Below are 24,452 nucleotides of genomic sequence, written 5' to 3' on the forward strand. Positions count from 1 at the left end.
ACTGTATATTTTCTCATATATATATATATATATATATATATATATATATATATATATATATATATATATATATATATATATAATTATATATATATAATTTATTTGTCAGGGACAATGCAAAATACATTTTTAAAAGGTTTCAAAAACATAAAACAGATGTGTTGCATATAGGGTTTCTAGCCAAGGCTAATTTGCGACCCCTGTCCCTGGTTAGGCTTTTCTACTTAAAAAATGGTCATTACACGTCATCATTACCAGAAAGGAAAGACAAGAAAAATTACAATATATTGGCATGCAAAGCAAATTTTGTCCTTCCATATGTTCCAATGCATTTTTTGATATATTGCAATATATCTGTTAAAATTTTCAATGCAGCATTCCCCCCGTTCTCCCCTCTCCTCTCACAGCCCCCCCCCCTCCCCCCACACACACACACTCTATTCAAGCTGGAGACAGAGCATTTGTGCCTGCCGTTAAAGCCTACTCAAAGGTCGAATTGAAATCAGTCTCAAAATTGGTCACAGCATTCTATCAGACTGTAATAGACGAGTGCTCGGCTGCCCAACGGCTCCAAATCCCAAACATGCTCGCAGAATTCTTGGCAGAGTTTCGCTGGCCGTCCTCAGACGTACAGATGAGGATAGGCATAATTTCCTCATCTGTACGTCTGAGGACGGCAGGAAACTCTGCCAAGAATTTGCGAGATGTTTGGGATTTGGAGCGTTGGGCGCGAGCACTCGTTTTACAGTTGATGAATGTGTGACAATTTTGTGCTGATTTCATTCGATTTGAGTTGGCTTTAACGGCCAGGACAAATGTCTGTTCCAGCTGAATAGGTGTGTGTGTGTGGGTGTGTGTGTGTGTGTGTTGAGAGCGTGTCACAAACGTAATTTACAATTAGTTTAATTATACTCTATGTATTGGCGTCATGTAGCAGTTGGCAGTGGTGCATTGCTGCTGCTGCTGCTGCTGCAGTGGTGCTCTGCATAGGGAGTTGCCATTTGCAGCCAATGCAGATAGATCGATGGTTTCATCTCCAACTCCTCAGTGTCTGCTGTTGTTCCCCCCGTGTCCCCTCCTTCCAGGTTGGGATGTCCTGGTGGCTCACCCTGCTCCTGCCTGCTCTGTGCTGGGCTCAGAGGTCAGAGCCCATGTTCTTGTCCGTCACCCAGACTGTCCTGCCCCCGGACTACGAGAACAACCCCACCCAGCTCAACTATGGCGTGGCTGTCACTGACGTGGACGGTGACGGGGACCTAGAGATTTTTGTCGCTGGGTAAGAGAAGGTGATGGTAGTTCATCCTGCTTGTGAGGAGCCGTGGACAACACCTGAAATTAGCTGAAAAGTCCAGCTCCAGAACCAATGCCATGTCGGGTTCAAACCCAGAACCTTCTTGCTGTGAGCCATTGTGCCATGCTTTGTCCTGGTTTAAGATCACAGGTGCCTATTTTGCTCTTTCTTGTAAGGGTATATTTTTGGGTAATTTTGCCTTTTTAGAGAAGGAGGTAGAGAGAGACGATCTTGATCATTTTCGCAATATAATCTTCCACGATTACGATGACAAATTAATGAGATTTATTTTCCATACAGTCCGTTTTCCTCTGCCTACAAAGATGCAACACGAACAGCCAATCGTACAGCAGGGAAACTACCACGTGACACAAACAGCCAATCATACAGCAGAAAAACAACCACGTGACACAAACAGCCATTTGTACAGCAGAGAAATAACCACGTGACACGAACAGCCAATCAGACAGCAGGGAAGCAACCACGTGACACGAACAGCCAATCATACAGCAGGGAAGCAACCATGTGACACGGACAGCCATTGTACAGCAGTGAAGCAACCATGTGACACGAACAGCCAATCATACGGCAGCGAAATAACCACGTGACACGAACAGCCATTTGTACAGCAGGGAAATAACTATGTGAGACAAACAGCCAATCGTACAACAGGGAAACAACCACGTGACACAAACAGCCATTTGTACAGCAGAGAAATAACCACGTGACATGAACAGCCAATCGTACAGCAGGGAAACAACCACGTGACACGAACAGCCAATCGTACAGCAGGGAAGCAACCACGTGACATGAACAGCCAATCATACAGCAGGGAAGCAACCATGTGACACGAACAGCCATTGTACAGCAGTGAAGCAACCATGTGACACGAACAGCCAATCATACGGCAGCGAAATAACCACGTGACACGAACAGCCATTTGTACAGCAGGGAAACAACCACGTGACACGAAGAGCCAATCGTACAACAGGGAAACAACCACGTGACACCAACAGCCAATCATACAGCAGAGAAACAACCAAGTGACACGAACAGCCATTGTACAGCAGGGAAGCAACCATGTGACACGAACAGCCAATCATACGGCAGCGAAATAACCACGTGACACGAACAGCCATTTGTACAACAGGGAAACAACCACGTGACACGAACAGCCAATCATATGGCAGGGAAATAACCATGTGACACAAACAGCCAATCATACAGCAGAGAAACAACCAAGTGACAGAACAACCAATAGCGCGCAGCAGAGATGAGCCCCCTGGAGCTGATGCAACAACTAGAACTTGAACTCGCCCTCCTGAGCCCAGCGCAGCTCCCGCAAAAGGAGAACGATTAAAGAAAGAATCTACGATTTTCAATGACGTCTGGTCCGACATGGTCAGAAAGAGTCCCTCAGTCTGATCCAGACGTCCCCACATAATAACCACAGAGTGCAGATTTGACAACTTTTCGGACTGTTCTCAGACGTCCATGATGTTAATAATGGCTTATTTTATGGCTGCAGTAAAGAAATTCAAATGCTGAAATTGCCATTTGCATTTCTAGCCCAATTTTTTATCAATAAATAATAGATTATAAATTCTAAATATAAATTGGCTTATGTTAGAGAATGAATTCACATGTGATGAGCAATAAAGTTCATAAATTCATCCAGTTTGTTGCACAGTGAATGTACATTAGAGAGAAATATTCCTGATAACTCTGCAAAGTCTGTGTCAGTGGAGACTCATGACACACCGGCGCACCTCCCTCTCCAGCGTTTCACTGTGTGTACAAGGGAAAGTGCGTGGTTGACCAGAATGTCCAGTAATTCAACTGATGTGGCGATGAAAGTGGGAAATAAACCCGACCATCACCAAGGAATGTCCTTTGATGAATACACAAACATACAAATGTGACTAAAGACTAAAAGATATCACCACCATCATGTTGGAATATTGTGATGGTTCAAAATGTCTGCCCGACAACTGTTTGAAACCAGAGCGATGGTTTTTATGGCAAAATTAGGTCGTCCTCATCCATTACAATTGGGATTAACTATTTATGAAGTTGTGATTCAGCTCAGGTAACTTTCGTTGAGGAGTGGAACATTCACTTTTCGGGGTAAAGCGGGTTTTTCCTTAAATTAACCGTCTGTGCCTACTGTCCCTGGATGCCGCGCTGTAGTAGAGACCCCGAATCACATCATAAATGCGAGTCGCCAGGTGAGGCTTTGATAAACAAACTTCTGTCCCAAAAGCATTGGACCAGCACCAGCTTCCTCAAGGGCAGAGTCACAAAATACTTTCAAAAGGAAACTTTTTTTGTGTTAACATGGTAAGGTTCATAATAACGTTCCACTTCAGACTGCATGTGTAAAAGAATCATCTTGTCCTTCATAAAGCGTTGCTAGAATTTTACTGTACACATCTCTGTACACAAAAAATAAATTCCTAGTCAACAGTCCTGTCCAGGCTAGAGATCCCCTACGGACTAAATAATTATTCTAGATATTTATGTAAAATATTCCCTGATAAGGTCGGAGGATCTGATTTCCATTTTTATAATCTTTTCCCATATTTAATGTTATTTAAACTGCTTCGGGGATACAGGAATGTAATTGATGGGGCTATAAGTAGCGTAGTCCTATTGAGTTTGTAGTTTGGTTTGAGTCAAGCTACAAAGTGGGTGAAAGTTCGAGTCCAGCCATGTTTAACTGCGTACAGTACAGCTGTTTGTTTGAGCATTAAAATGGTGTCCTGCAAGTGCAGTTTAGCGTGTTCCATCATAGTCCATGTTTGACAAGTGATCTGATCACGGTCACATGAAAGGACACCTGCATGTACGGCCCCTCATGTCGCAAATCAGTGACTTAACGGTATCTGCACGTGGGAGTGAGGGTGATCAATGTAAATATGGATGCAGGAACGTGGCGCTTTGGGAAATTAAAATGATTAATTGGATGGATCATGGATTATTACAACATCTGCCCGTCTGTGCCGCAACGACATGAGCTGGGAGAGGACGATCGAGCCGATCGCTTTTTAGTACCTTTTACTGCCAGCTTTCGCCTCCGGCAAAAATAACGTCTTTTTTTTTATTTCTGTTGTAAATACCAATTACAACATTCAAACAGACGAGTACAGGATAAATAATCAATGCTTTTTTTTGCTTATTGAACTTATTTTAAAATCGGGACACATTAGTTGTAGTATATGTTTTTCTAACAATCATTGTGAAGTATATTGTCTGAATACACTTCAGGATTTGGGGCGCAATTGGACAATTGAAAATTTTCAAGCCCAAGCCTAATATATTTATTGTCATTCCTCCTGGCTGACAGCTACAATGGCCCGAACCTGGTGCTGAAGTATGACAATCAGCGGAGGAGACTGGTGAACATCGCCGTCGACAACCGCGGCTCGCCGTTCTACGCTCTGAGAGATCGCCAAGGCAATGCCATCGGAGTGACAGCCTGCGACATCGACGGGGACGGCCGTGAGGAGATCTATGTCCTGAACACCAATAATGCCTTCTCTGGTAGATACGCAGAACACTTTTACACACAGACACACGCACAGACACACACACAGACACACACACACACACACACACTTAGACGCATATTAGTGCTGCTAAAGGCACAAAGACAAAGCTGAAGGAGAATCAATATCCAGATACAAAGCTTATCTCATCTTCAGTCTTCATCAGATAGCCGATAAGCTTCGTGCTGCTATTCATCAAAGGAGCGGCGAAGAGTCCAAACTGCCAAACACTCCAAACCCTTAGCTCTATCATCCTCACATAAACAATAAATAAGCCTCTCGCCGTGGTCACTTTGAGCTTCGCCAAGCCGATGTTCTGTTCTTAATCTTCATCGTTATCTGATTGCATAATCCTCGTCTTCCCGCGGACTCGCCGCCTCGTCGTCCCCAAGGTCGGGCCACATACTCTGACAAGCTGTTCAAGTTCCGCAACGGGCGCTTTGAGGATCTGCTCAACGACGATATTAATGAGCATAGAGATGTAGCCAACCGCATGGCGGGACGCTCCGTGGCCTGTGTAGACAGGAAGGTACGTGCACACACACACACACGCACACATAAACACACACACACATTAATACTAACACACAAAAATAGGCCTACACACACACACACACACACAGTTCTAAACACATACACACACACACAATTCTGCATGCATAGAAACATGTACGCACACACAACACTTTGTAGAATACATATACAATGACACACACAAACACCCACACTTTGCAGATTACACATTCACACACACACACTTCTAAACACATACAAACACACATCTCAATGCAGAGAAACACATACACACGCATGCACATAGTTGTAAACACGTACAATGACCCACACAAAATTCCAAATGCATAGAATCACACACACACACACACACACACACACACCACTTACACAGAAACATACAAATAAATAGATACACACAGTTCTAAACACATACAGACACACACACGACTAACATGCACACAAATACACACACCACTAACACAAAAACACGCACACACATAATCACCAATATAATGTGACTATGTGCGGTGTTTTTTGCGTACAGCATGCATGGCCGCCTCTGTGTGTTTACCAGTGATCACTCACGCTCCACATGCATTGTGACAGTTCATCGGGGGAAATGGGCGGCTCCCATTTTGTTTCTGTGTGATTACTGGAGCCGGGTTTTGCACAACATTATGTGGGGATGGGGGGACTACAAACGCCTACCAACTTGGAGCACCATTCCCTCTCGGCTCCATTTCTTTACATTCTCTCTCTCTCTCTGATCTTTTTACACATTCAATAAGAATATGTCCATTTTCTGCCTCTGACTTTAATTGAGTCCTCCAGTAAGTATTTTCATTTTGTGAGTTGACGATTCACTCGCTAGCCCAGTCTTTTACCGGAGTGACTCCAGTCTCCCGAGTCATTTCGGTACGAACGTATCGTTTGCAAATCTTGCATCACTAACTATTAGTAGGCCCTCACCCGTGGTGATTCTCCCCCTCTCGGAGAAGTAATGATGATTAGTTGTTTATTGATCAAAACGTGTTAAGATCATTCTCTAAAGAGGGGGATTGATGGTGGTCTTGCATAACAGAAATGCTGTCATTCCACAGGCCATCCAAAGATCAAAGTTATTGCAAGTGGCGACGATTAATAAAGAGTGGCTTTGCAGGTTGAACATTTGAACTCCACCTGCAGATGAACTCAAAAGCCCTGTGTTGTATGCCAAGCCAGCTGACAGGCCACTGGTGCTGTAGGCCATAATAATAAGGACAGTTATACAAGTTTGTGGTGTTTTTACTGGTTAACAGGACAGTGTTGTAGTCACAGGAGTCTTTCACTGTAAAGATTGTGCGAAGGTCGGAGGCGATGCAACGGTGGGCAGCGAGGATTAGAACAGATGTGTTTGACCACCGTCTCATCTCGCTGAGCACTGATAGGGTCGTGCGGCTGCCAAGCCGATGGCAGAGACATTCACTTTTCAATGGCATAATGCTTTCAGAACGAGCCGGAGCCCAGAACTCGATGTTGTGCATCATTTCCAGGAGACTGACGGGAGGAGAGCCCTTTGTCTTCCTGCTGAGTGAGCTGAATCATCGCCATCGTTGTGGACTTTAACAATCATATTTTTAGATTTCCTCATTATTTTTTGTCTTCTTTCACTTCTTGTTCTTTCTTTCTGCCACATCCTCTTTCCTCATTGTCATCCGTGCCGACTCCGTCTCTCCTTTGCTCCTCCGAAACGGCCTTCCAGCTCCCACATTCATCTGAGTGATGAATACAGTGTGGGGCAGGCTCGTCTCATGGAACTTTCTCATCCGTAAATGAAGCAGCAGCACGAGGTTAAAAAGGGCCGATAGCGAGTCATCCATGTTGGATAGTCCCCCGTATTATGTGTCAGCCAACTTATGTGTTGGGTCTTGTTTACCGATAAAAAGAGCGCTATCAGTCAGAGAAAAAGAGGGATGATCACTCATCCAGACCACTTCATTGCTCCCATCGCCTTGGAGGTGACATGATGCCATTAGTCTCATACCAACTGATGAAGGTGACATATTGAAAGGTCTCACATTGGATTGATCGATTGGTTCACTTGAAGGTTAACGGTTCACTTGAAGGTTGATGGTTCACTTGAAGGGATATGGTTCACTTGAAGGTAGACGGTTCACTTGAAGGTGCCAGACTGCGAGATGTAAGAGAGGCGTACTTTGCCTTTAAGAGATCAGTTCCCGGCAAAACTTTAGGGCTTTCACAAGCCTTCCGTTCAATGCGATCAGTCTTGTTTCATATTGAATACAGCACAAATTATTAGGGTTGGGGTGGAAGCCTTTTAAGCGGGTTCCATTGTATCTTTACAACGTCAAAGGGAAACAGTGGCACAAGAGGAATTTAGCAGGTATGCATGGAGCAACGCTCGGGACCTGACTGGCAGAAATTACCCTTGGGTAAAGTCTTATTGAAAAATCGTTGACTTTTAGCTCTGTTAAATACCGCCGGTAGCCTTCAAGCCTTTCACTTTAGATTGTAATTTAGTGTGTGTGTGTGTGTGTGTGTGTGTGTGTGTGTGTGTGTGTGTGTGTGTGTGTGTGTGTGTGTGTGTGTGTTATTCTGCAGATGCAAAAGTGCATGAATACACCAATCTCCATACCTCACTTGCCCATGGTGGGAGGTTAAGTGTGACGCTTGTTGACATTTACGTCAACTGGACTCATTTACCTCTTTGTCCTCTGGAAACAGTGTAATGCTCTGAGTGTTTCAGAGTGTGTGTGTGTGTGTGTGTGGGTGTGAGGGTGTGTGTGCATGTGTGTGTTTATTGATTGAAGTGCGCTGTGCCTGGTAGGGGACCTCATTGGAATCGGGTGTGTAGTCTATTAGTATGGTTCCGTCAGTGAGTTTGTGTCTGCAGGGACTCCAACTGATAATGGAGTGTGAAATTAATCTCAAAAGGAAGGCAGAGGAAAGGGGTGCTGGGGGAGCAGGAGAATATGGGGGTAAATGGTGATGGTAAACTGGGGTGGGGCAACACTGGAAATTAAGATGGAAAATGATTCAAACTGAAAAAAAAGGTAGTGTGATACGTATATGCAACTGGACCGGTGGAGAGAAGCCATGTGAAGGTTTGGTGGTGTCCTAAGATGCTGTTTCTCGCCTCCTGGTTTCCTTTTCTCATGGGTGGTCTTCACGTTGGGCCCCTGCAGCAAGTCAGGTTTGCCTCTTTTCTAGGGTACGGGCCGCTACGCCATCTACATCGCCAACTACGCCAGTGGGGACGTCGGCCCTCACGCCCTCATCGAGATGGATGAGGCTGCCAGCGACCTTTCTCAAGGCGTCATTGCCCTCTCCAATGTGGCAGAGCAGGCTGGAGTCAACAAGCTCACAGGTATTGTGTGTGTGTGTGTGTGTGTGTGTGTGTGTGTGTGTGTGTGTGTGTGTGTGTGTGTGTGTGTGTGTGTGTGTGTGTGTGTGTGTGTGTGTGTGTGTGTGTGTGTGTGTGTGTGTGTGTGTGTTTTCACATGAGTTAAAAATGATAAAAGATGCCTGTGAGGAATCTGTGCATGTGACACAAAGTGTGGTTTTATGGCTGCCATACCTGGCGCTGCTGAACACTCCCCCTGTGATTTACATCTGGAGACGGGCCATGGAATTTGAAATATAGAAGCCTAGTAAATAGGGAGGGGATAGGTTATCGGTGGGAAGGTTAGTGAGGAGGACTTGTGAGGAGTGCGGAAGTATATAATTAGACCTCGATGACTATGAGTACAAAGTATGAAGAAAGAAACATGGAGAGAGTGAGAGAGAGAGAGAGAGTTGGTCTCAGCCATAGGTGTGAGCCAGGTCTTTTGGCTCTGTCAGCTGTTTACTCCAGTCAAAGTCACAGGGAAGTGAAGGGGAAGGGCAGCGCAGCCATAGATCAGCCTGGACTCGCTCAATGGCCCAGAGATGGCATTTATCATTGCCTATAGTGTAGCTCCCTAGGCAGCACTCCTCCCGGCGAGGCCCTGAAATGTGAGTGGGAGTCTTACGACTTAGCTTCAGTTATTATTTTTTCTCTGTTTTTTTTTTACGTTGGTGTGTCTGGCGATTCATTTCAAGTCTTCAAGCGGCCAAAAAGTGTAAAATAAAAGCAAACCCAAGAACGTTAAACCAAGATTCATAGATATAATTTTACCAAAAAAGTGAAGAGGTAACTTATACTTTGTTCAGCAGTATATTGAGTGGGATTCCATGACTTAATCGTGATTTAACGGATTTTAATCATAAAATTCCACCAGCTAAGTGTGCTCATGGCCACCAGGGGGCTGTCTGCCAGCACAGTTTAGCCGTGAACGATATACTGTACAGGAGATAGCTTTGTCATCAAAGTGCTGTGAATCAGTGTTGCGGGACAGACAGGGACGTATTATATCAAATAGTTTCATGTCTGGGGAGTGACGAGGGGGGGCATTTGGTATTTGTCCAGTCTGATCGAGCAGGACACTAAATCAGGGAAGTTTCCGACGCCAGCTCTGTGTCCCGTAAAAGCAATCACGGCTTCCTGGCTCCTTAATTAGACTGGGATAGTTTTGCAATTAGTCTCGTTGGTGTTGGGCCGTTTCAGCTTGTTTATTAGAGATTGGGGAAACGCTTTCAACATCCCGCAGTGATCTGTGCACATTGGAAGAGGCGCCGCTTTGAAAACATGTTTTCATGAGGGGTGTGTGTGTGTGTGTGTGTGTGTGTGTGTGTGTGTGTGTGTGTGTGTGTGTGTGTGTGTGTGTGTGTGTGTGTGTGTGTGTGTGTGTGTGTGTGTGTGTGTGTGTGTGTGTGTGTGTGTACTTGGAGTGTCGCCGTCAGCAGAAATACCTTCCCTGCTCTGAGGAAATGGCCTGGAAAGACCGTGATGATCTCTCTCTCTCTGAGGAGTCAGACTTGTGTGAGCTGAGAGCCTGGTAATTTCAGCAGTTTACTGTTTTTTCTGGGTCTTTTCTGATGTTTATTCATGTTTAGTAGTTTGTGTGTGTTGTAGTGTAACTTTTGTCTAAATGTATTGTTTAGTTTATTGTTTGTTGGCATCGGTTGTTGCCGTCATGGCATTCAGCCCGAGGCTGTTTCTGTCACTGCGGCATGGAGTGCAGGTCAAGTCGGACTCCGTCGTGGGTGTGGAGTGGACTGGAGGTTGTGACCCAGGAGGTCGGGGCCCAGAACTTGTCTTTCGCCACAAGTATGAGCTGGGCGGTGCCGGTTTTTGTGGACAAGGAGTGCTTCGTGGCCCAAGAGCGGCGTCACTGTGGACGGCCTGTTTGTGCAGGTGTCGGCCCTGGCACTGCCCTCCACCAGGGTGGTGATCTCCAGAGACCCCTGTTCATCCCCAATGAGGTAAAATTGTAAGCCCGTTTAAAACTGGGGTGAAAAAGGGAGGAGCTGCGGCATGTGCAGTCCTAGGCAGTTACTCATGGTGCTCATCTCCCTGAAGCAGGAGCTTGACGTCAGGTTCTGGGACAAACGTGGAGAGAGGTTCTACATGGTTTATTCCAATTCGGGAAACATGAAGTGCTTCGAGTGTGACATAGCGCACACGAAGGCCAGGGACACACACAGGTAACGTGCTGGCGGGGAGCCGGGGCGCTCCGGGGAGCCGGGGCACACGGGTAAAGGTGTCGGCGGGAGGGGGAGTGCAGCCAGGCTGGACCGAGTCTATGTGTGCTCAGCCCCATGTGAGCACGGAGTTCCATCACCCTGGTTGGTTTTACAGATAAACATTTAATTCCTCTCTAATTCTATAACTTTGTTTTTTAACCAAGAGGAGACACATCTCCTAGTGGCACTTCAACACCAACCTTTTTACAGTACAGGTTCTTTTGTGATCCTTTTAAGGATTTTTGGGCTTTTTGGGGCACAAAGAAATATGATTTAGAGTCCTTGAGTCAGTGGTAGGAGGTGGGGAAGGCCCAGATCAGAACTTTCTGCCAGCAGTATGCTACATACTCAACTTCACACACCAAGGCGGCGCTAAGCACTCTGGAGACCGAGATTTAAAATATAGAAAACAACCTAATAACAAAGAGCAGCACAGATGGGTGTTTACTATTACAGAACAAAAAGCCAGACAGTGAAGGGGGCTCTAGCCACGGTCTGTTCCATGTCTATTAATGATAAACTGCTCCCAGCAGTTTTTTCTTTAATTTGGAGAGGACTGTGGTCCAGAGGAAGCCGATGGCCTGCCTCTGTCTGTCCGATGGAACGGTGACCACCAACCCGGCAGGGAGATGAGGAGGCTGGCATTGGAGTTCTACGCTGTCCTCTACAGGGCGAAGGACTGCAAGGAGGAGTCCAACCGGAGCTCATTCAGGGGCTCCCTCAGCTGGGAGAGGAGGAGGAGTGGGTCACCCTGGAGGAACTCATCGCTGCAGTGGAGCACATGGCACTGGGCAAGGTGCCAGGAGTGGACGGGCTTCTCGCTGAGTTTCTCCGAAAGTCCTGCTGGAATGCCTGGGGAGAGGCTCCCTGCCGGCCTCCTGTCGTCGTGCTGCCCTGTCTATGCTGCCCAAGAAGGGAGACCTGCCGCTCCTCAAAAACTGGAGGCCTGTAGCCCTCCACTGCACCGACAACAACGGTGGGGCATCATGTATGGTCAATTTGGCGGGGCCGTTCCATACCGGTAGGGAGGGGGATTAGACAAAGCTGCCCCGTGTCAGACCAGCTCTACTTCCTGGCCATGGAACCCCTACTGTGTAAGATCAGGGACAAACTAACGGGGCTCTTGCCACCAGGACTTCCACAAAGCCAGGTCATCACAGTCTCAGCCTAAGCAGATGACATCAACGTCTTCATCCAGAGCCAGGAAGATGTTACCTCACTGCCTTAAAATCTATCAGGGGGCCTCGTCTGCAAAAATAAACTGGAAAAGGGGCAGGGCCCTGAAGGTGGGGGGGGTGGAGGGAGGGGGCACCTCTTAGTCTGTCAGGTGGTCTCAGGTGGGGAAGGGCAGGGATGAAAGTGCTAGGGGTGCATCTAGGCTCAGAGCAGTTTCAGGAGAAAAACTAGGATGGTCTACTGGAGACGGTGACGGCCCGACTCTCCAGGTGGAAATTGGTGTTGCCCCAGCTATCCTACAGGGGGAGAGTTCTGGTGGCCTCAACTCTGTGGTATAATGGTCCTAACTCCACCAAGGGGCCAGAACACCATCGACCGTTTCTTCGGGTCAGTGAAGCATTGGCTACGGGCTCCTGTACTGTACCCTCCTATCTACCCTCCCTCCCTCTCCCCAGGAGGAAGAGGCGTGGTGGTCGGTCCCATCGTGAGTCAGACTCTTTCCGATGTTTTCTGTGACAATGAATACGGACCAAACCTCCTACTCAGGAATAACGGGGACGGGACATTCACCGATGTGGCACAGCAGGCTGGTGAGGAGATGAGTAACCCTGAAACAAAAACCTTTTTCTTTGTCTTTAATGGAATATCGATTTTTTTTTTACTGCTAGATCAATATATAGAATTCATATTTGATATTGCAATATATAAGCACACGATCACAGCGGAAAAAGTCCCAAGAGGTTAAATTAATCCTAAATGAATTCCAAAATATACACATAACAGAAAATACCATTTAGGAGTCACCCAGAAGTCTCGGTTTCATACTGGACATTATTGGATATTTGTGAGGTCTATATTTTACTTTACCATCTAAATGCAAGGTGTTTATGACACCATCAATCCAGCAGACAATGTTATATCATACTGTGTACTGTACTGTTATTTAGCAGGTACAATTTAAAATTTGAAGATTAAGCTAATCACAGGTATAAGATAAGATAATAAAACACTTCATTATTCAGGAAATTCAGAGGTTATGTGCATCAGAAGAAGCTGACAGAACAGGGTATACTAAGTCAAGATGTATCTGAATCTGTAAGAATATATTATTCAAATATAAAGAAACAGAAAGATTTATTATTATAATATTTCACATTCTATAGTAGTGTTTCCAAACTTTTTTTTCTGCCACGGCACACTTAAAAAAAAAAAAGAAATATTCTAACGGCGAACTACTATCCTGTTAAACACTGAAAATGTCACAAACCCATAGAACTTAGTGATGCAAGACTCGCAAACGATTCGTTTGTATTGAACAAATCGTTTGAATCTTGTATTCATCTTGAATTTTGTGAATCTTCGACTCACAAACTGATCAAACAACTCTAACTGTAACCGATCAATTTAGCAATTTTTATTTGCAACACAAGCGCTAGTTTCCATTATTTATTTTTTTTAGGTGGAATTTGAAACATTTTCATGGTGAACAGCGGTTGAAAAACTCAGATCTATTGCCTTTGGTATAATACAAGAGTCACTTAATTAATAATCTGTAATCCTGTGCAGGTGTGGAGGACCCCATGCAGCACGGCAGAGGTGTTGCTCTCGCCGACTTCAACCGCGACGGCAGAACCGACATAGTCTACGGCAACTGGAATGGGCCGCACCGCCTCTTCATCCAGATGAACAACCGAAAGCAGAGGTTCAAGGTACGACCCAGATAAGACAAATAAATCGTCTCCCGGTGTCATGCGTGACGGGTGGTTTAAAAAAAAAAAAAAAAAAAAAAAAAAGTTATCGCCATGGCTGCACTGTATTTCAATTAATTGGCACTTATTCTAATTTTTCATCGGGCTCTGATTGGGCATTGCTCATGGGTAATCTATGCCATCTTGGATCCTGTTGTCTAACAATCCGCTCCGCAGAAGATCACACGCAGCCGTCGATGTTGAGGATGGAATCGGTTCTGATTTCTCTCTAATGTTTAATGTTCGGGCGGTGGAAAATACAGCAAAGCCCACATTTTAGCGAGAGACGCAGGAGACGCAGCAGCATCCGTCCTGGTAAAGAAGTGCCCGTCTGTGGTGAGAGCGATGCAGTGAGATGCAGGGACTGTCAGGCAGTGATTTACACCTTCAGTGATTGTACTGAAGCCTGCTGGTAGATGTAGGAAGTGCAGAAAAGTGTGTGAGCCTGTGGTTGTGTGTGTGTGCGTGCATATCTCAGCTATATAGATACAAACTGTTGTATATAAATCTGTAGGTGTTTTACACACAGTGATCCATCTGCCGCCTCCTTTGACATCATTCTTTTTTAAAAAAGATGAATGTCAGGGCAGACTCGTTTATGGAGGTCAAACTAAAGGGTTAATGTGTGATGTTCGCTGCAGAGACACCTCATTCAATGCTGCGCGCACAACACAAACACACACACCAACTCACACAAACTGGAGACATATTTAATTAGCTGTACACCATGCGGATAAATCACGAGCGCACGTTAAAGATCCCCGTGCACGCTCAGACAGACAATCACACTAACCGTGTTGACCTTTGGCATTGGTAATTAAGCTGTTGTATCCCTCCAGTAAACCGCTAATGAAATCGGGCTGAAACAGCAGCTTGCACGGACAGTGGGAAGTGCCTATTAGGCCCGTTTGCCTTTTAATTAACTCCATTTGAAGAGGTTTTACTGTACAATCGGTTTTTCACACCCCACATTCTCACACTCTTTTTTTTTTTTTCAACCTTTAATAAAACCAACGTGAAGCCCCAAAGATGAACAAATTCACTGACAATTTGTTTTTAAGTTAGAAATGTATAATATCCCCCTTGGGGGTCATTAAAATCTTATCTGCATTGTAAAGCAGGGTCGCCAAACTTAAATTTCTCCCTTCCTCCTGCGGTGACTATTTTTTTTTTCGGAGGTGCCACATTTTTATCTTGTACTTAATAAAAAAACTTGGTGTTAATAACTTCACACTCACCTTATTCAGCCCTGGATAGTCTGAGCGAAAATTTATGAATGAAATTTATGTCAACATTTCCCAGCAGGAAGAACTCTAAATCACTACAAGTGTTGTGGAACGACAGCGTTGTGGAAAATGGTTTTCGGCTTTTTTTTTTATGCATTCATGGACATGATCAAATTTTGATTCATTTTTACTGGACGCTCATAAATTTACCGACTGTTGACAATTTTTATCCCCCTGTTAGTTGAACTGAAGTTAAATTTTGAAACACTCGCTCTCTGCCATCTCCGTGGTAACAGGACTCATCAAGGTTGTGTGGGCGGGACTTTGAGCTGTGGATTTTTAATAATCTGTATACTGTGTATATATATTGTGTGTATATATATGTATATGTGTGTCATATTTGTGCCTTCTCCAACCAGTCCTCATTATATCACATACATCATAATATACAGGATAATCGCTGAAACCATGGAATTATTGGATATTTTAGGTTTGACCTGTTTTTGTAGTTTTATTTGATGATATTACTCAGATTTTTTTATCGAACAACCATAAATTGTTAGTAAAATTTGATTTTGAGTAATGGCCATCTTTAAGGGAGAGATAAAGTTGTGAATCACTCCATAAAATGCAGGTTGGAGTAGCTCCACAAATCCAGATCCATGAAAACACAAGTTCAACTCAGTTCTGATTAAGAAAACACTGGACACTACACTTCAAATCCCAGAATTCTCTAATGCCGTCAAATTATTTTCTCAAAAGTGTTCCTTCATCTAATCAATAGATTTCTTTGTTTTTTCAGTTTACTGACCACAGCGGGTGACACTGATTTATCAAATTCACAGAGCTTTCCTTGCCCCAATTTCATGTTTTTTATAAAGTGCCAGTTAAAAAAAAGCTATCAAATGTTTTTTTGTTTTTTTTTGTATTTTTTTTTTACAAAATAATCTTATGGATTTTGATATTAAAGGGGTAGAGGTGGTGTATCTTTAAAGATTTAACTAAAGAGAGAAAGAAACCTGCTGACTATGGTCCAACTCTGCATTTGTATGAGTAGATCATAACTGCTCAAGAATTTTATCTCCTTATTTCATGCCGGCTGAAAGCCATAATCTCTACTCAGGTTATCGTGCTTTATAAAGACCCTCCTTCCTTCCTGCCGCCCTGTGGCCTCAGTTGGCCGCCCCCTCTCCTTCACCTGAGAAATAGAAGGTCACGCACCCTCCTTGCGGCTTTATGAGCCTTATAATTAAAACAGGGAGTAAATACTGGAGGGACTGAAGGCTCCATAACTCTTCCTCAACTTATCACCGCCTCGACGGAGCGAGGAGATATCAGTTTCTTTCTCATGTAAAACTATTTTGCTGCCGAGACTTTTTGGGAGCAGGCGCTCTCTGGCTGAAACTTCAAGCTCAGTCTCTTTTTCAACCGCTGTGCCGGAAACTGGCTCTTGTGTTGCAATATCAAAATTGCAAGGCTGTACTATTTAATCAGTTCCAGCTATAACAGCAGCTCTGTGTTCATCAAAACAAGCTCAAGTTTCAGACCGGGGCTCCCAAGTCGGGTGTCGGGGATGTCGGGACCACACACCCAGAGCCACTCGGTGTCTGGCGCTTAAGAGGTAAAGGTTTAATCATCAATAATTATAGAAGGGTAATAAGAGGAGCTGAACACAAAGCTGATATGGAAAGTAATAGAAAACAGAACAGTATAGCATCAATCTGTAAATTATAAATAAATAATAAATACAATCTGACAGTAGATTCTGTAGAGTTTACACCTGTGTTTCCCAACCTGTTTTCTACCACATCACCCTTCTTATAATGAAATAATACCACAGTATCCCATAAGTATCCCAATAATTATAATTTTTTTTAAAAGGCCCGTAGATAACGTACAGATTGGACACAGAATTGGTGGGTGGCGGAGAGTACTGTTGGGAATTAAGTGATGAGTTGGGCGCTTTTTAGAGATTTGTCCCGATACATGAATGGGATTCTCACAGGCTGCTGGGCTCCCACTCACAGATTTTTTTATTCTTGTCCACGGCTGCAACACAACAGACCAAATGTACGTGTGTCGTCTGAATCCTTTACACAAGATAAATCAACCAGGTGTATAAGCAAAAGTAACAATAAACTTGTTACATGCCACTACAAGGATTATCATTAGTACAAAACCTTGTGAATGAATTAAATGATTATACCGGTCAATATAAAATTACCCATAATTACTGTGATAAGGTTATAAGACTCAGTGGCTCAAAGAGATACATTGTTGGATGAGAACTTAATGGTTGGAGGACTTGAGGGTTCGATGCCAGGTGATCTCTTGAAAGATGGCGATGGGATGGAGTTCATCATAAAAAATATTATGGGTATATCTGCAGTGAAGTGCTCAATCTACAATTCCATCAGCAAATCTGAAAGTTGCAAAATTGTTTTTTGTTCATGTCTGTCTGTCTGTCTGTGTGTATGAGACAGGGAGAGAGGTAACAGACGACCTATTAACTCCTCTGATGCCTACAACAAAATCAAATGAACATTGTTTTCTTCTATTCCAGACAAATTTCTCTCCTCAATTCCACAGCTGTCTCCAACAGGAACTGTTTCGAAATGTCAGCCGCACGTGGCTTTCTTTCGGGAAGGCAGCCAAGCATCATCGTTCTCAAAGGCACTGAATCCCCCCCCCATACCCACCGCAGTGGGATTTGTTGTTGTTGTTGTTGGGATCCGGCTCTCTGGCCGACATCAGAGGACCTGTTCTGGGTGTCCGACTACAACACCATCACACCACCAGCTCGCCTCCGATTTCACCCCTGGTGTCCTGGCACTTTTAAACGTGCCCTCGTGGTGCCGGCTTTCAAAATATCACTCTGCATTGAGCCATCAAGTCATCTGGCAGTGGCTCCGCCAACACTCAAGTTCTCATCCAACGACTTATCTCTTTGCGCCACGAGGTCTTAATGAGCTGGGTCGGTCTCCTCCTCTGATGGAAATTCTGGACATGAACCAGCATGCCACTAGGTCACCTTCACACTGAACCCTGGTCTCCAGGTAGTTTTACGTGACCTTGTGTTGCCGGCTTTCAAAAGGTCACCTGGCATTGAACCTTCAATTCCTCCAACACTGAAGATCTCATCCGACGACTTGACTCTTTGAGCACTGTGTCTTATGAAGCTTGGTCATCTCCTACAATCATTAAGTCAGGGAACATGATTTGATTGTGACTTGGATGGTTCAGAGCTGCCTGATGGCAGCTCTGAACCATCATGCCTCAAACCCTTAAGCCATCCAATGGCCAAAGCTGTTTTTCCTTTCAAACACATCCGTGGGGAGCTGCCTTTCAGAAGCTCTGTCAGCATCGAACCTCCACCTCCTCCAAGTCCCCCGACAGTGACTTATCTCTTTCAGCCTTGTCAAGTGATGCTGTCTCCTCCAGTCATCTGATTTAAGGAACAATGGCTGCGACTTGGATGGCAAAATCTCGACTTGAACCTGAGACAGCAGCTCAGGAAGGCAGCGTCTGAACCCGTCACTCCACAAAGTGCTGCTGGATTCCAGCTTCTTAGAGATTAGAAGAAAGGTCTGCATACTTGTCGAAACACTGATCGATTAGATAGAGTAGACAGACAGGGACAGGTTTTTATTTCGTGAATGAGTGAATGAATTTGCCCATTACCGGTTTATTTCATATGGTATGTGAACCAAATCAGGCATAAAATGGAAATTCTCTCAAAAGAGCTCCCTCTTAATAGTTATTGTTTACTAGACATTCGTGCATGAGGTGGAGAAGGGCCTCACATTGGTCCTGCCTCGGGTTTCCAAGACCGTACCTGATCGGAATCCTCATTCATATAATTTTAAAACTGCATATGAATTAAAAAGCGTCTACTCACCGTAGCAGTAATGTATTCTCACGAGTGACATCCTTTACGTTATTTAACAGCACCGTGCAGCCCACCTGGCTTTAGAGGTGGTGCACTCCTGAACAGGTTTTGTTGGTGCCTTTCCCTGCAACGTACCTCTTTCCTGCCATCAGAATAACATTTTCCCAGCTCCATGAGGTCTGGCAACAATAACGGGGAGTTGAATTTCATGTAAAAACTTCCTCCACAGGTGGCTTGTGTGTGCATGTGTGTGTTTATATTGTTTCTTTTGGCAATATCTCCGCTCAGGATATCGCGTCGCAGAAGTTCTCCATGCCGTCCCCCATCCGCACCGTCATTGCTGCAGACTTTGACAATGACAACGAGCTGGAGGTCTTCTTCAATAACATCGCCTACAGGGGCGCTTCCGCTAACAGGCTCTTCAGGTACAGGCTGCAGAGTTACCAACCCAAAAAGGACACACACACACACACACACACACACACACACACACACACACACACACACACACACAGAGGTGACAGCAAGATTTAATGGCAATGTGATGATGGGTTTAATGGGGGAGTTTTGCGACTTGAATTAGTCATCTGAAAACTGAGCTGTAAAATGAACCTGAATTTAAAATTCCCAGGCGAAAAAACTCATCTAATCTGGCTCCACGCCTCCCCCGCCACACTTGGGTGAATCTTGCATTCAGGCAATTTTTAAAGGTCTTCCTCCCTGGACAATATTAATAGATACAGTCCTTAAAATGTACTACAACGTTGTGCCTATCAGCAATTATAACCTTGCATGAAAATCATTTGTTTTAAAGGAATCTCTGACCAGGCGTATTTTTGAAAACAGGATGTTCGGGCCCATAATTGATGCTGCTGCAATCTGGTATGTAAATTCACGCTGAAGCCACAGGTCGGGCCAGGCCCCGAGGTGTTGCTGGACCAGAATATTCCCAAACAGGGTTCCACTGGAAGACAATCCGTCTCCGGGGTCGCCCGTGGGATGGGGGTCGACATCCCAGAGCCTGGGACTGTGCTTTCCACTAACACAAAGATGAATCAGCGAAATTCACTCTGGGCTTTCTGGCAATGGAACGCCAGGCTGGAGACCGCCACGCCCGAGCTAATTAATTCAGTTGGACAAATCAATGTTGAGCTGAGTTTGTGTTTTAATAGCAAACATCAGCACTTCGCTCACCACAGTGTGAAATGAAATGATCACTTCAGGGAAGTTTGACGGGGGAATACTTTGTCATTGAAGACGCAGCATTAACCACGGTACAAAACTTCACAGGTGAAAGAATTGACGCTCTATGAATATTGAAATATACAGCTTCATGTGGGTGCTCTGGCAGGGTGACGAGGAGAGAGCACGGCGACCCCCAGATTGAGGAGCTGAACGTCGGGGAGGCGGCTGAACCAGAGGGACGGGGAACTGGTGAGTAGGAATGAGGACACGGGCTTCGACGCTCTCTGAAGAGTAAAGATCTGTGGTCCAAACAAAAGGAGGAAATCCGCAAGTTGCATCCAGTGGTTAAATCACATTGGGCAGACGCCATCCGCCCAACTTTGGTAAATAAATAAGAAAGATATTGAAGGATCCTTTGCGGAAGTTGTCATATTTTACTTTATTGGCCTTCCAGCAGTACGCATTCCAATCCCGATCCCAATCCCAAACACTGGTAATGTTACAAAACTGGTAATATTATTGTTAGTATTTATGTAATAAGCCTTTCTTCATGCAAGGAAGGCAAACTGACTCTTTGACAGCTTTTATGGTTTAATCTTCATACAATTACTGTACCTACGTACTGTATTACAGATATACAATTTTTGATTGTCATTACCTGCTATACCTGTATGTCACCATCAGATGGCAGTAGAGGTCCACAAGGGATTTATGATTCCCACTGGCTCTAAATTAAAAGCAGCAAGGTCTCTCACTTAGTGATTTCTCTGACCCCTCGTGATGATGCTCTCTCTTATAAGTTGCAGGATTCATGTAAGCGATGTAGTCTGGTTGTAGTTAGATCCTGTGTGCTGTGGCTTTTCAGGAGCCATCGTGACAGACTTTGACGGAGATGGACGCTTGGATCTGTTGGTGTCACACGGTGAGAGCGCAGCGCAGCCCCTCTCCGTCTACAGAGTCAACCAGGTATTTGTACTGGAGCCCTTCTACACATCGGTACTCCATGATGTTAGATGCCATCTGCTCTGATTTCCCTGTTCCCTCTTCTCTCTCAGGGCACCACCAACTCCTGGCTGCGTGTGATACCTCGCACGCAGTTCGGGGCCTTCGCCAGAGGAGCCAAGGTGGTGGTGTACACCAAGAGGAGCGGCCCCCACATGCGCATCATCGATGGCGGCTCGGGCTACCTGTGTGAGATGGAGCCTGTTGCTCACTTTGGCCTCAGTATGTTGGCTTTCCCGCTCTGTCGAACCCTTGATAAGGCGTGTGTGTGTGTGTGTGTGTGTGTGTGTGTGTGTGTGTGTGTGTGTGTGTGTGTGTGTGTGTGTGTGTGTGTGTGTGTGTGTGTGTGTGTGTGTGTGTGTGTGTGTGTGTGTGTGTGTGTGTGTGTGTGTGTGTGTGTGCGTGCGTGCACGTGTGTTGTCAACAAGTCAAACAGCTGTGGCAAGAACGGAGTCTCTTAGCGACGGCACAGACTCTCTGAGCCCTTGATCACCCTTCCACTCGAAATTTAGTTGAACAGAAAAAAGAGCCACAATAGAAGGAAGCAGCACTGAGAAAGAACCTGGAAGGTCCATATGGAAAGCATTGCTCTAATACCTCCTGCCTGATTAGAGGCCCATGGGAGGGTGAGCTGGCTGAGGGACGGAGCTGAGCTGGGGGTAAGGAGGAGGGAGAGATGGGGGACAGGTGCTGCAGCTGGAAGACAGCATGACTTGTTAGGAACCGGCTCCTGTCTCAGACCTTCACCCCTCCACCCCCAGGCCCAGTCAGCTGGTGGCCATCCAGTCTTGCAGCCCACCCACCCCTGCTCCCTGGGTCCCTGCTCCCCTCCTGCACAGCCCCTGCAAACCTGTAATCCTGCAGCGCCAGGCCTGCTTTGTGTCAGGAAGGTCCAAGCACACATCAGCACTCAAGACACTCAACTGCAACGGTTGATTACTCATAGCATACCATCAGGAACGCTGTGTTTCCACACCACTGTGGCCCCAGAATGGACCTCCATGCTCGCAGAGAGTTTGCTGCTTGTGGTTAGACACGTGAGGCCGGCACCCAGCCGCTGTGTGAGGCTGTGATATGCTTCACAGGTGAAATGTCCTTTGGCTTCTCAGAGACACACCTGCTGAGTGGAGCGCTGCCTGGCAAGGCTGCACCAGATCTGTTTACACAAGAAATGTCACTTTAATTAAGGACCTGAAGGGCCCTCAAAAGGGGACTTCTTCCATGCCTTATTAAAATAGTTGATGGATTGAGAAGGCAACCACTTTCAGCCTGTGTGTGTGTATCTGCATTCAAGTCAGTGTATCTTGGATGCAATTAATGACGAGACCATGCCATTCAATGCAACCCATAAAGAAACTATAAATGCATTTTTATGGAAATTTTTGGAATCCATATTTTGTGTGTGTGTGTGTGTGTGTGTGTGTGTGTGTGTGTGTGTTTTACCTCTGCTGGGAGCAGGTAAGGACGTGGCCACCAGCGTGGAGGTGTACTGGCCAGACGGCCGGTCAGTCGCCAGGCCTCTGGAGCCCTGGGAGATCAACTCAGTGATAGAGATCTTCTACCCTAAGGAGGAGGATGAGGCCACGCCCACTGTGGAAATAGAGGTACTTATGGCAGTAGTCCTAAGTTCTGTGTGAAACCATTTTTACGATAGTTGTTTTTGATATTTTGAAGTCGCTTTTATTTTAGCTCATGTTGTCCATATCCTGATTTTTTACTTTTTATTTTTTTTGGAGTGCGGCCATGGGTTTGCGATGAACGAAAATGGCCGATGCACCGGTACGTAAACAAGAACTGAATCGATCCTTCACCTCAGATGCCCTTCCCTCCCATCCTCTCCGGCGTCCTCTTATTTTTACCCCTTTCCTTATATTTATTGTTCTTACTCAAGTTACCTTCCTTAACCTTCCCTGCCCCACCCCCAGATAAAGACGAGTGTACCCAGTTCCCCTCTGTGTGCCCCCCTGACCGCCCTGTCTGCACCAACACCTACGGCAGCTTTAAGTGCCGTGCCAACAAGAGATGCAACCAGGGCTTCGAGCCCAACAACGATGGCTCGGCGTGCGTGGGTGAGTGTTCCCCGTCGCGTCGGAGCGGGCGGAGCTGGATTACAAAGGAACAAAGCGAAGGCTCCCGGCTGGAGAACAAGATGCCTTAAGCCACCTTAATGAATCTGGTTTTAAGTGAAGGCTTAGAGGTGCCAACATTCCTCTCCTCGGCGTCTTTGTATCGGATCTGCACACCACTTTCCTGCATGACTGACTTCCATTTGAGTGGGCTGCCTTTCACACATATGCACATACACACACATACAAACATGCACACGCACACACACATACGCACACACACACACACACACACACACACACACACACACACACACACACACACACATATGCACATACACACACACACACACACACACACACACAGCTGTCGCAATTATGACATAATAGCGTGATCGCAATTATTTGATTTCACAATCAGGTTTCCAGCCAAATTCAAGGGGAATTTTAAGCCAATGTTAGACATGTTGCAATAAATAAATTGTGAATTAGGCGCATTGTATTATTACACTAACCATTTAGTTGTCCTTTTTGTTTATGTTATGCCATAAAATAAAACTTAGAATAATTGCAATTATTTGTAATATTGTGATTGCCTGACACACACACACACACACGCATACCGACAGTTAAAGTGTTCCTTGTCACACATCTGTTCTCTCTACAGCCCAGGTGGCGTACTTTGGGGGGACCCACTCTTCGGGGGTACGGCGGTTGTCCGGCCTCTCTCTCTGGCCCCTCTCCATCTCCGTGCTCCCTCTGCTCTCCACCCACCTCCACCCTGGACTACTGTAGCTGCTTCCCTCGTCTCCTTAGCCTCGCCGTGTCCCTGTCCTTTTCTCTCTCTCTCTCTCTCTCTCTCTCTCTCTCTCTCTCTCTCTCTCTCTCTCTCTCTCTCTCTCTCTCTCTCTCTCTCTCTCTCTCTCTCTCTCTCTCTCTCTCTCTCTCTCTCTCTCTCTCTCTCTCTGCCGGTCATCCCATCCTCCGCCTCGCCCACCCCCTCGAGGGCAATGGGGAATGTACAGAAACTCTCGGAGCAAACTTGTCACGGAACTGCCTCCTCCTCCCGCCTGCGCTGCTTCTTTATATCCGACAAACTTCTCGTGAAGCCTTCTCCTTTTTTCATCAGACGTCCATGGTCTTGCCTCAACCCCACCTCCCCCTCCACCCTTTACTTCTGTGTGTCCCTGCTTGGCCCTCG

The 24,452-nt window shown here is 45.6% G+C and overlaps 1 protein-coding gene across 1 annotated transcript; it reads left to right on the forward strand.

The window, feature by feature from the left end:
- Positions 1-1,091: 1,091 nt before the first annotated feature.
- LOC307241987 (cartilage acidic protein 1-like) lies at positions 1,092-24,046 on the forward strand (the record flags this gene model as incomplete). The annotated part of the gene is made up of 14 exons (XM_080016296.1): positions 1,092-1,276; positions 4,638-4,834; positions 5,232-5,368; positions 8,566-8,722; positions 12,591-12,725; positions 13,702-13,844; positions 19,287-19,423; positions 20,350-20,432; positions 21,049-21,149; positions 21,239-21,407; positions 22,644-22,789; positions 22,922-22,964; positions 23,111-23,254; positions 23,919-24,046. The coding sequence occupies 14 exons, from the start codon at positions 1,092-1,094 to the stop codon at positions 24,044-24,046; spliced, it is 1,905 nt and encodes a 634-aa protein (XP_079872422.1).
- Positions 24,047-24,452: the final 406 nt, after the last annotated feature.

This window comes from Zeus faber (assembly GCF_960531495.2).
Source record: "Zeus faber genome assembly, chromosome: 16".
NCBI classification, from domain to species: Eukaryota; Metazoa; Chordata; class Actinopteri; order Zeiformes; family Zeidae; genus Zeus; species Zeus faber.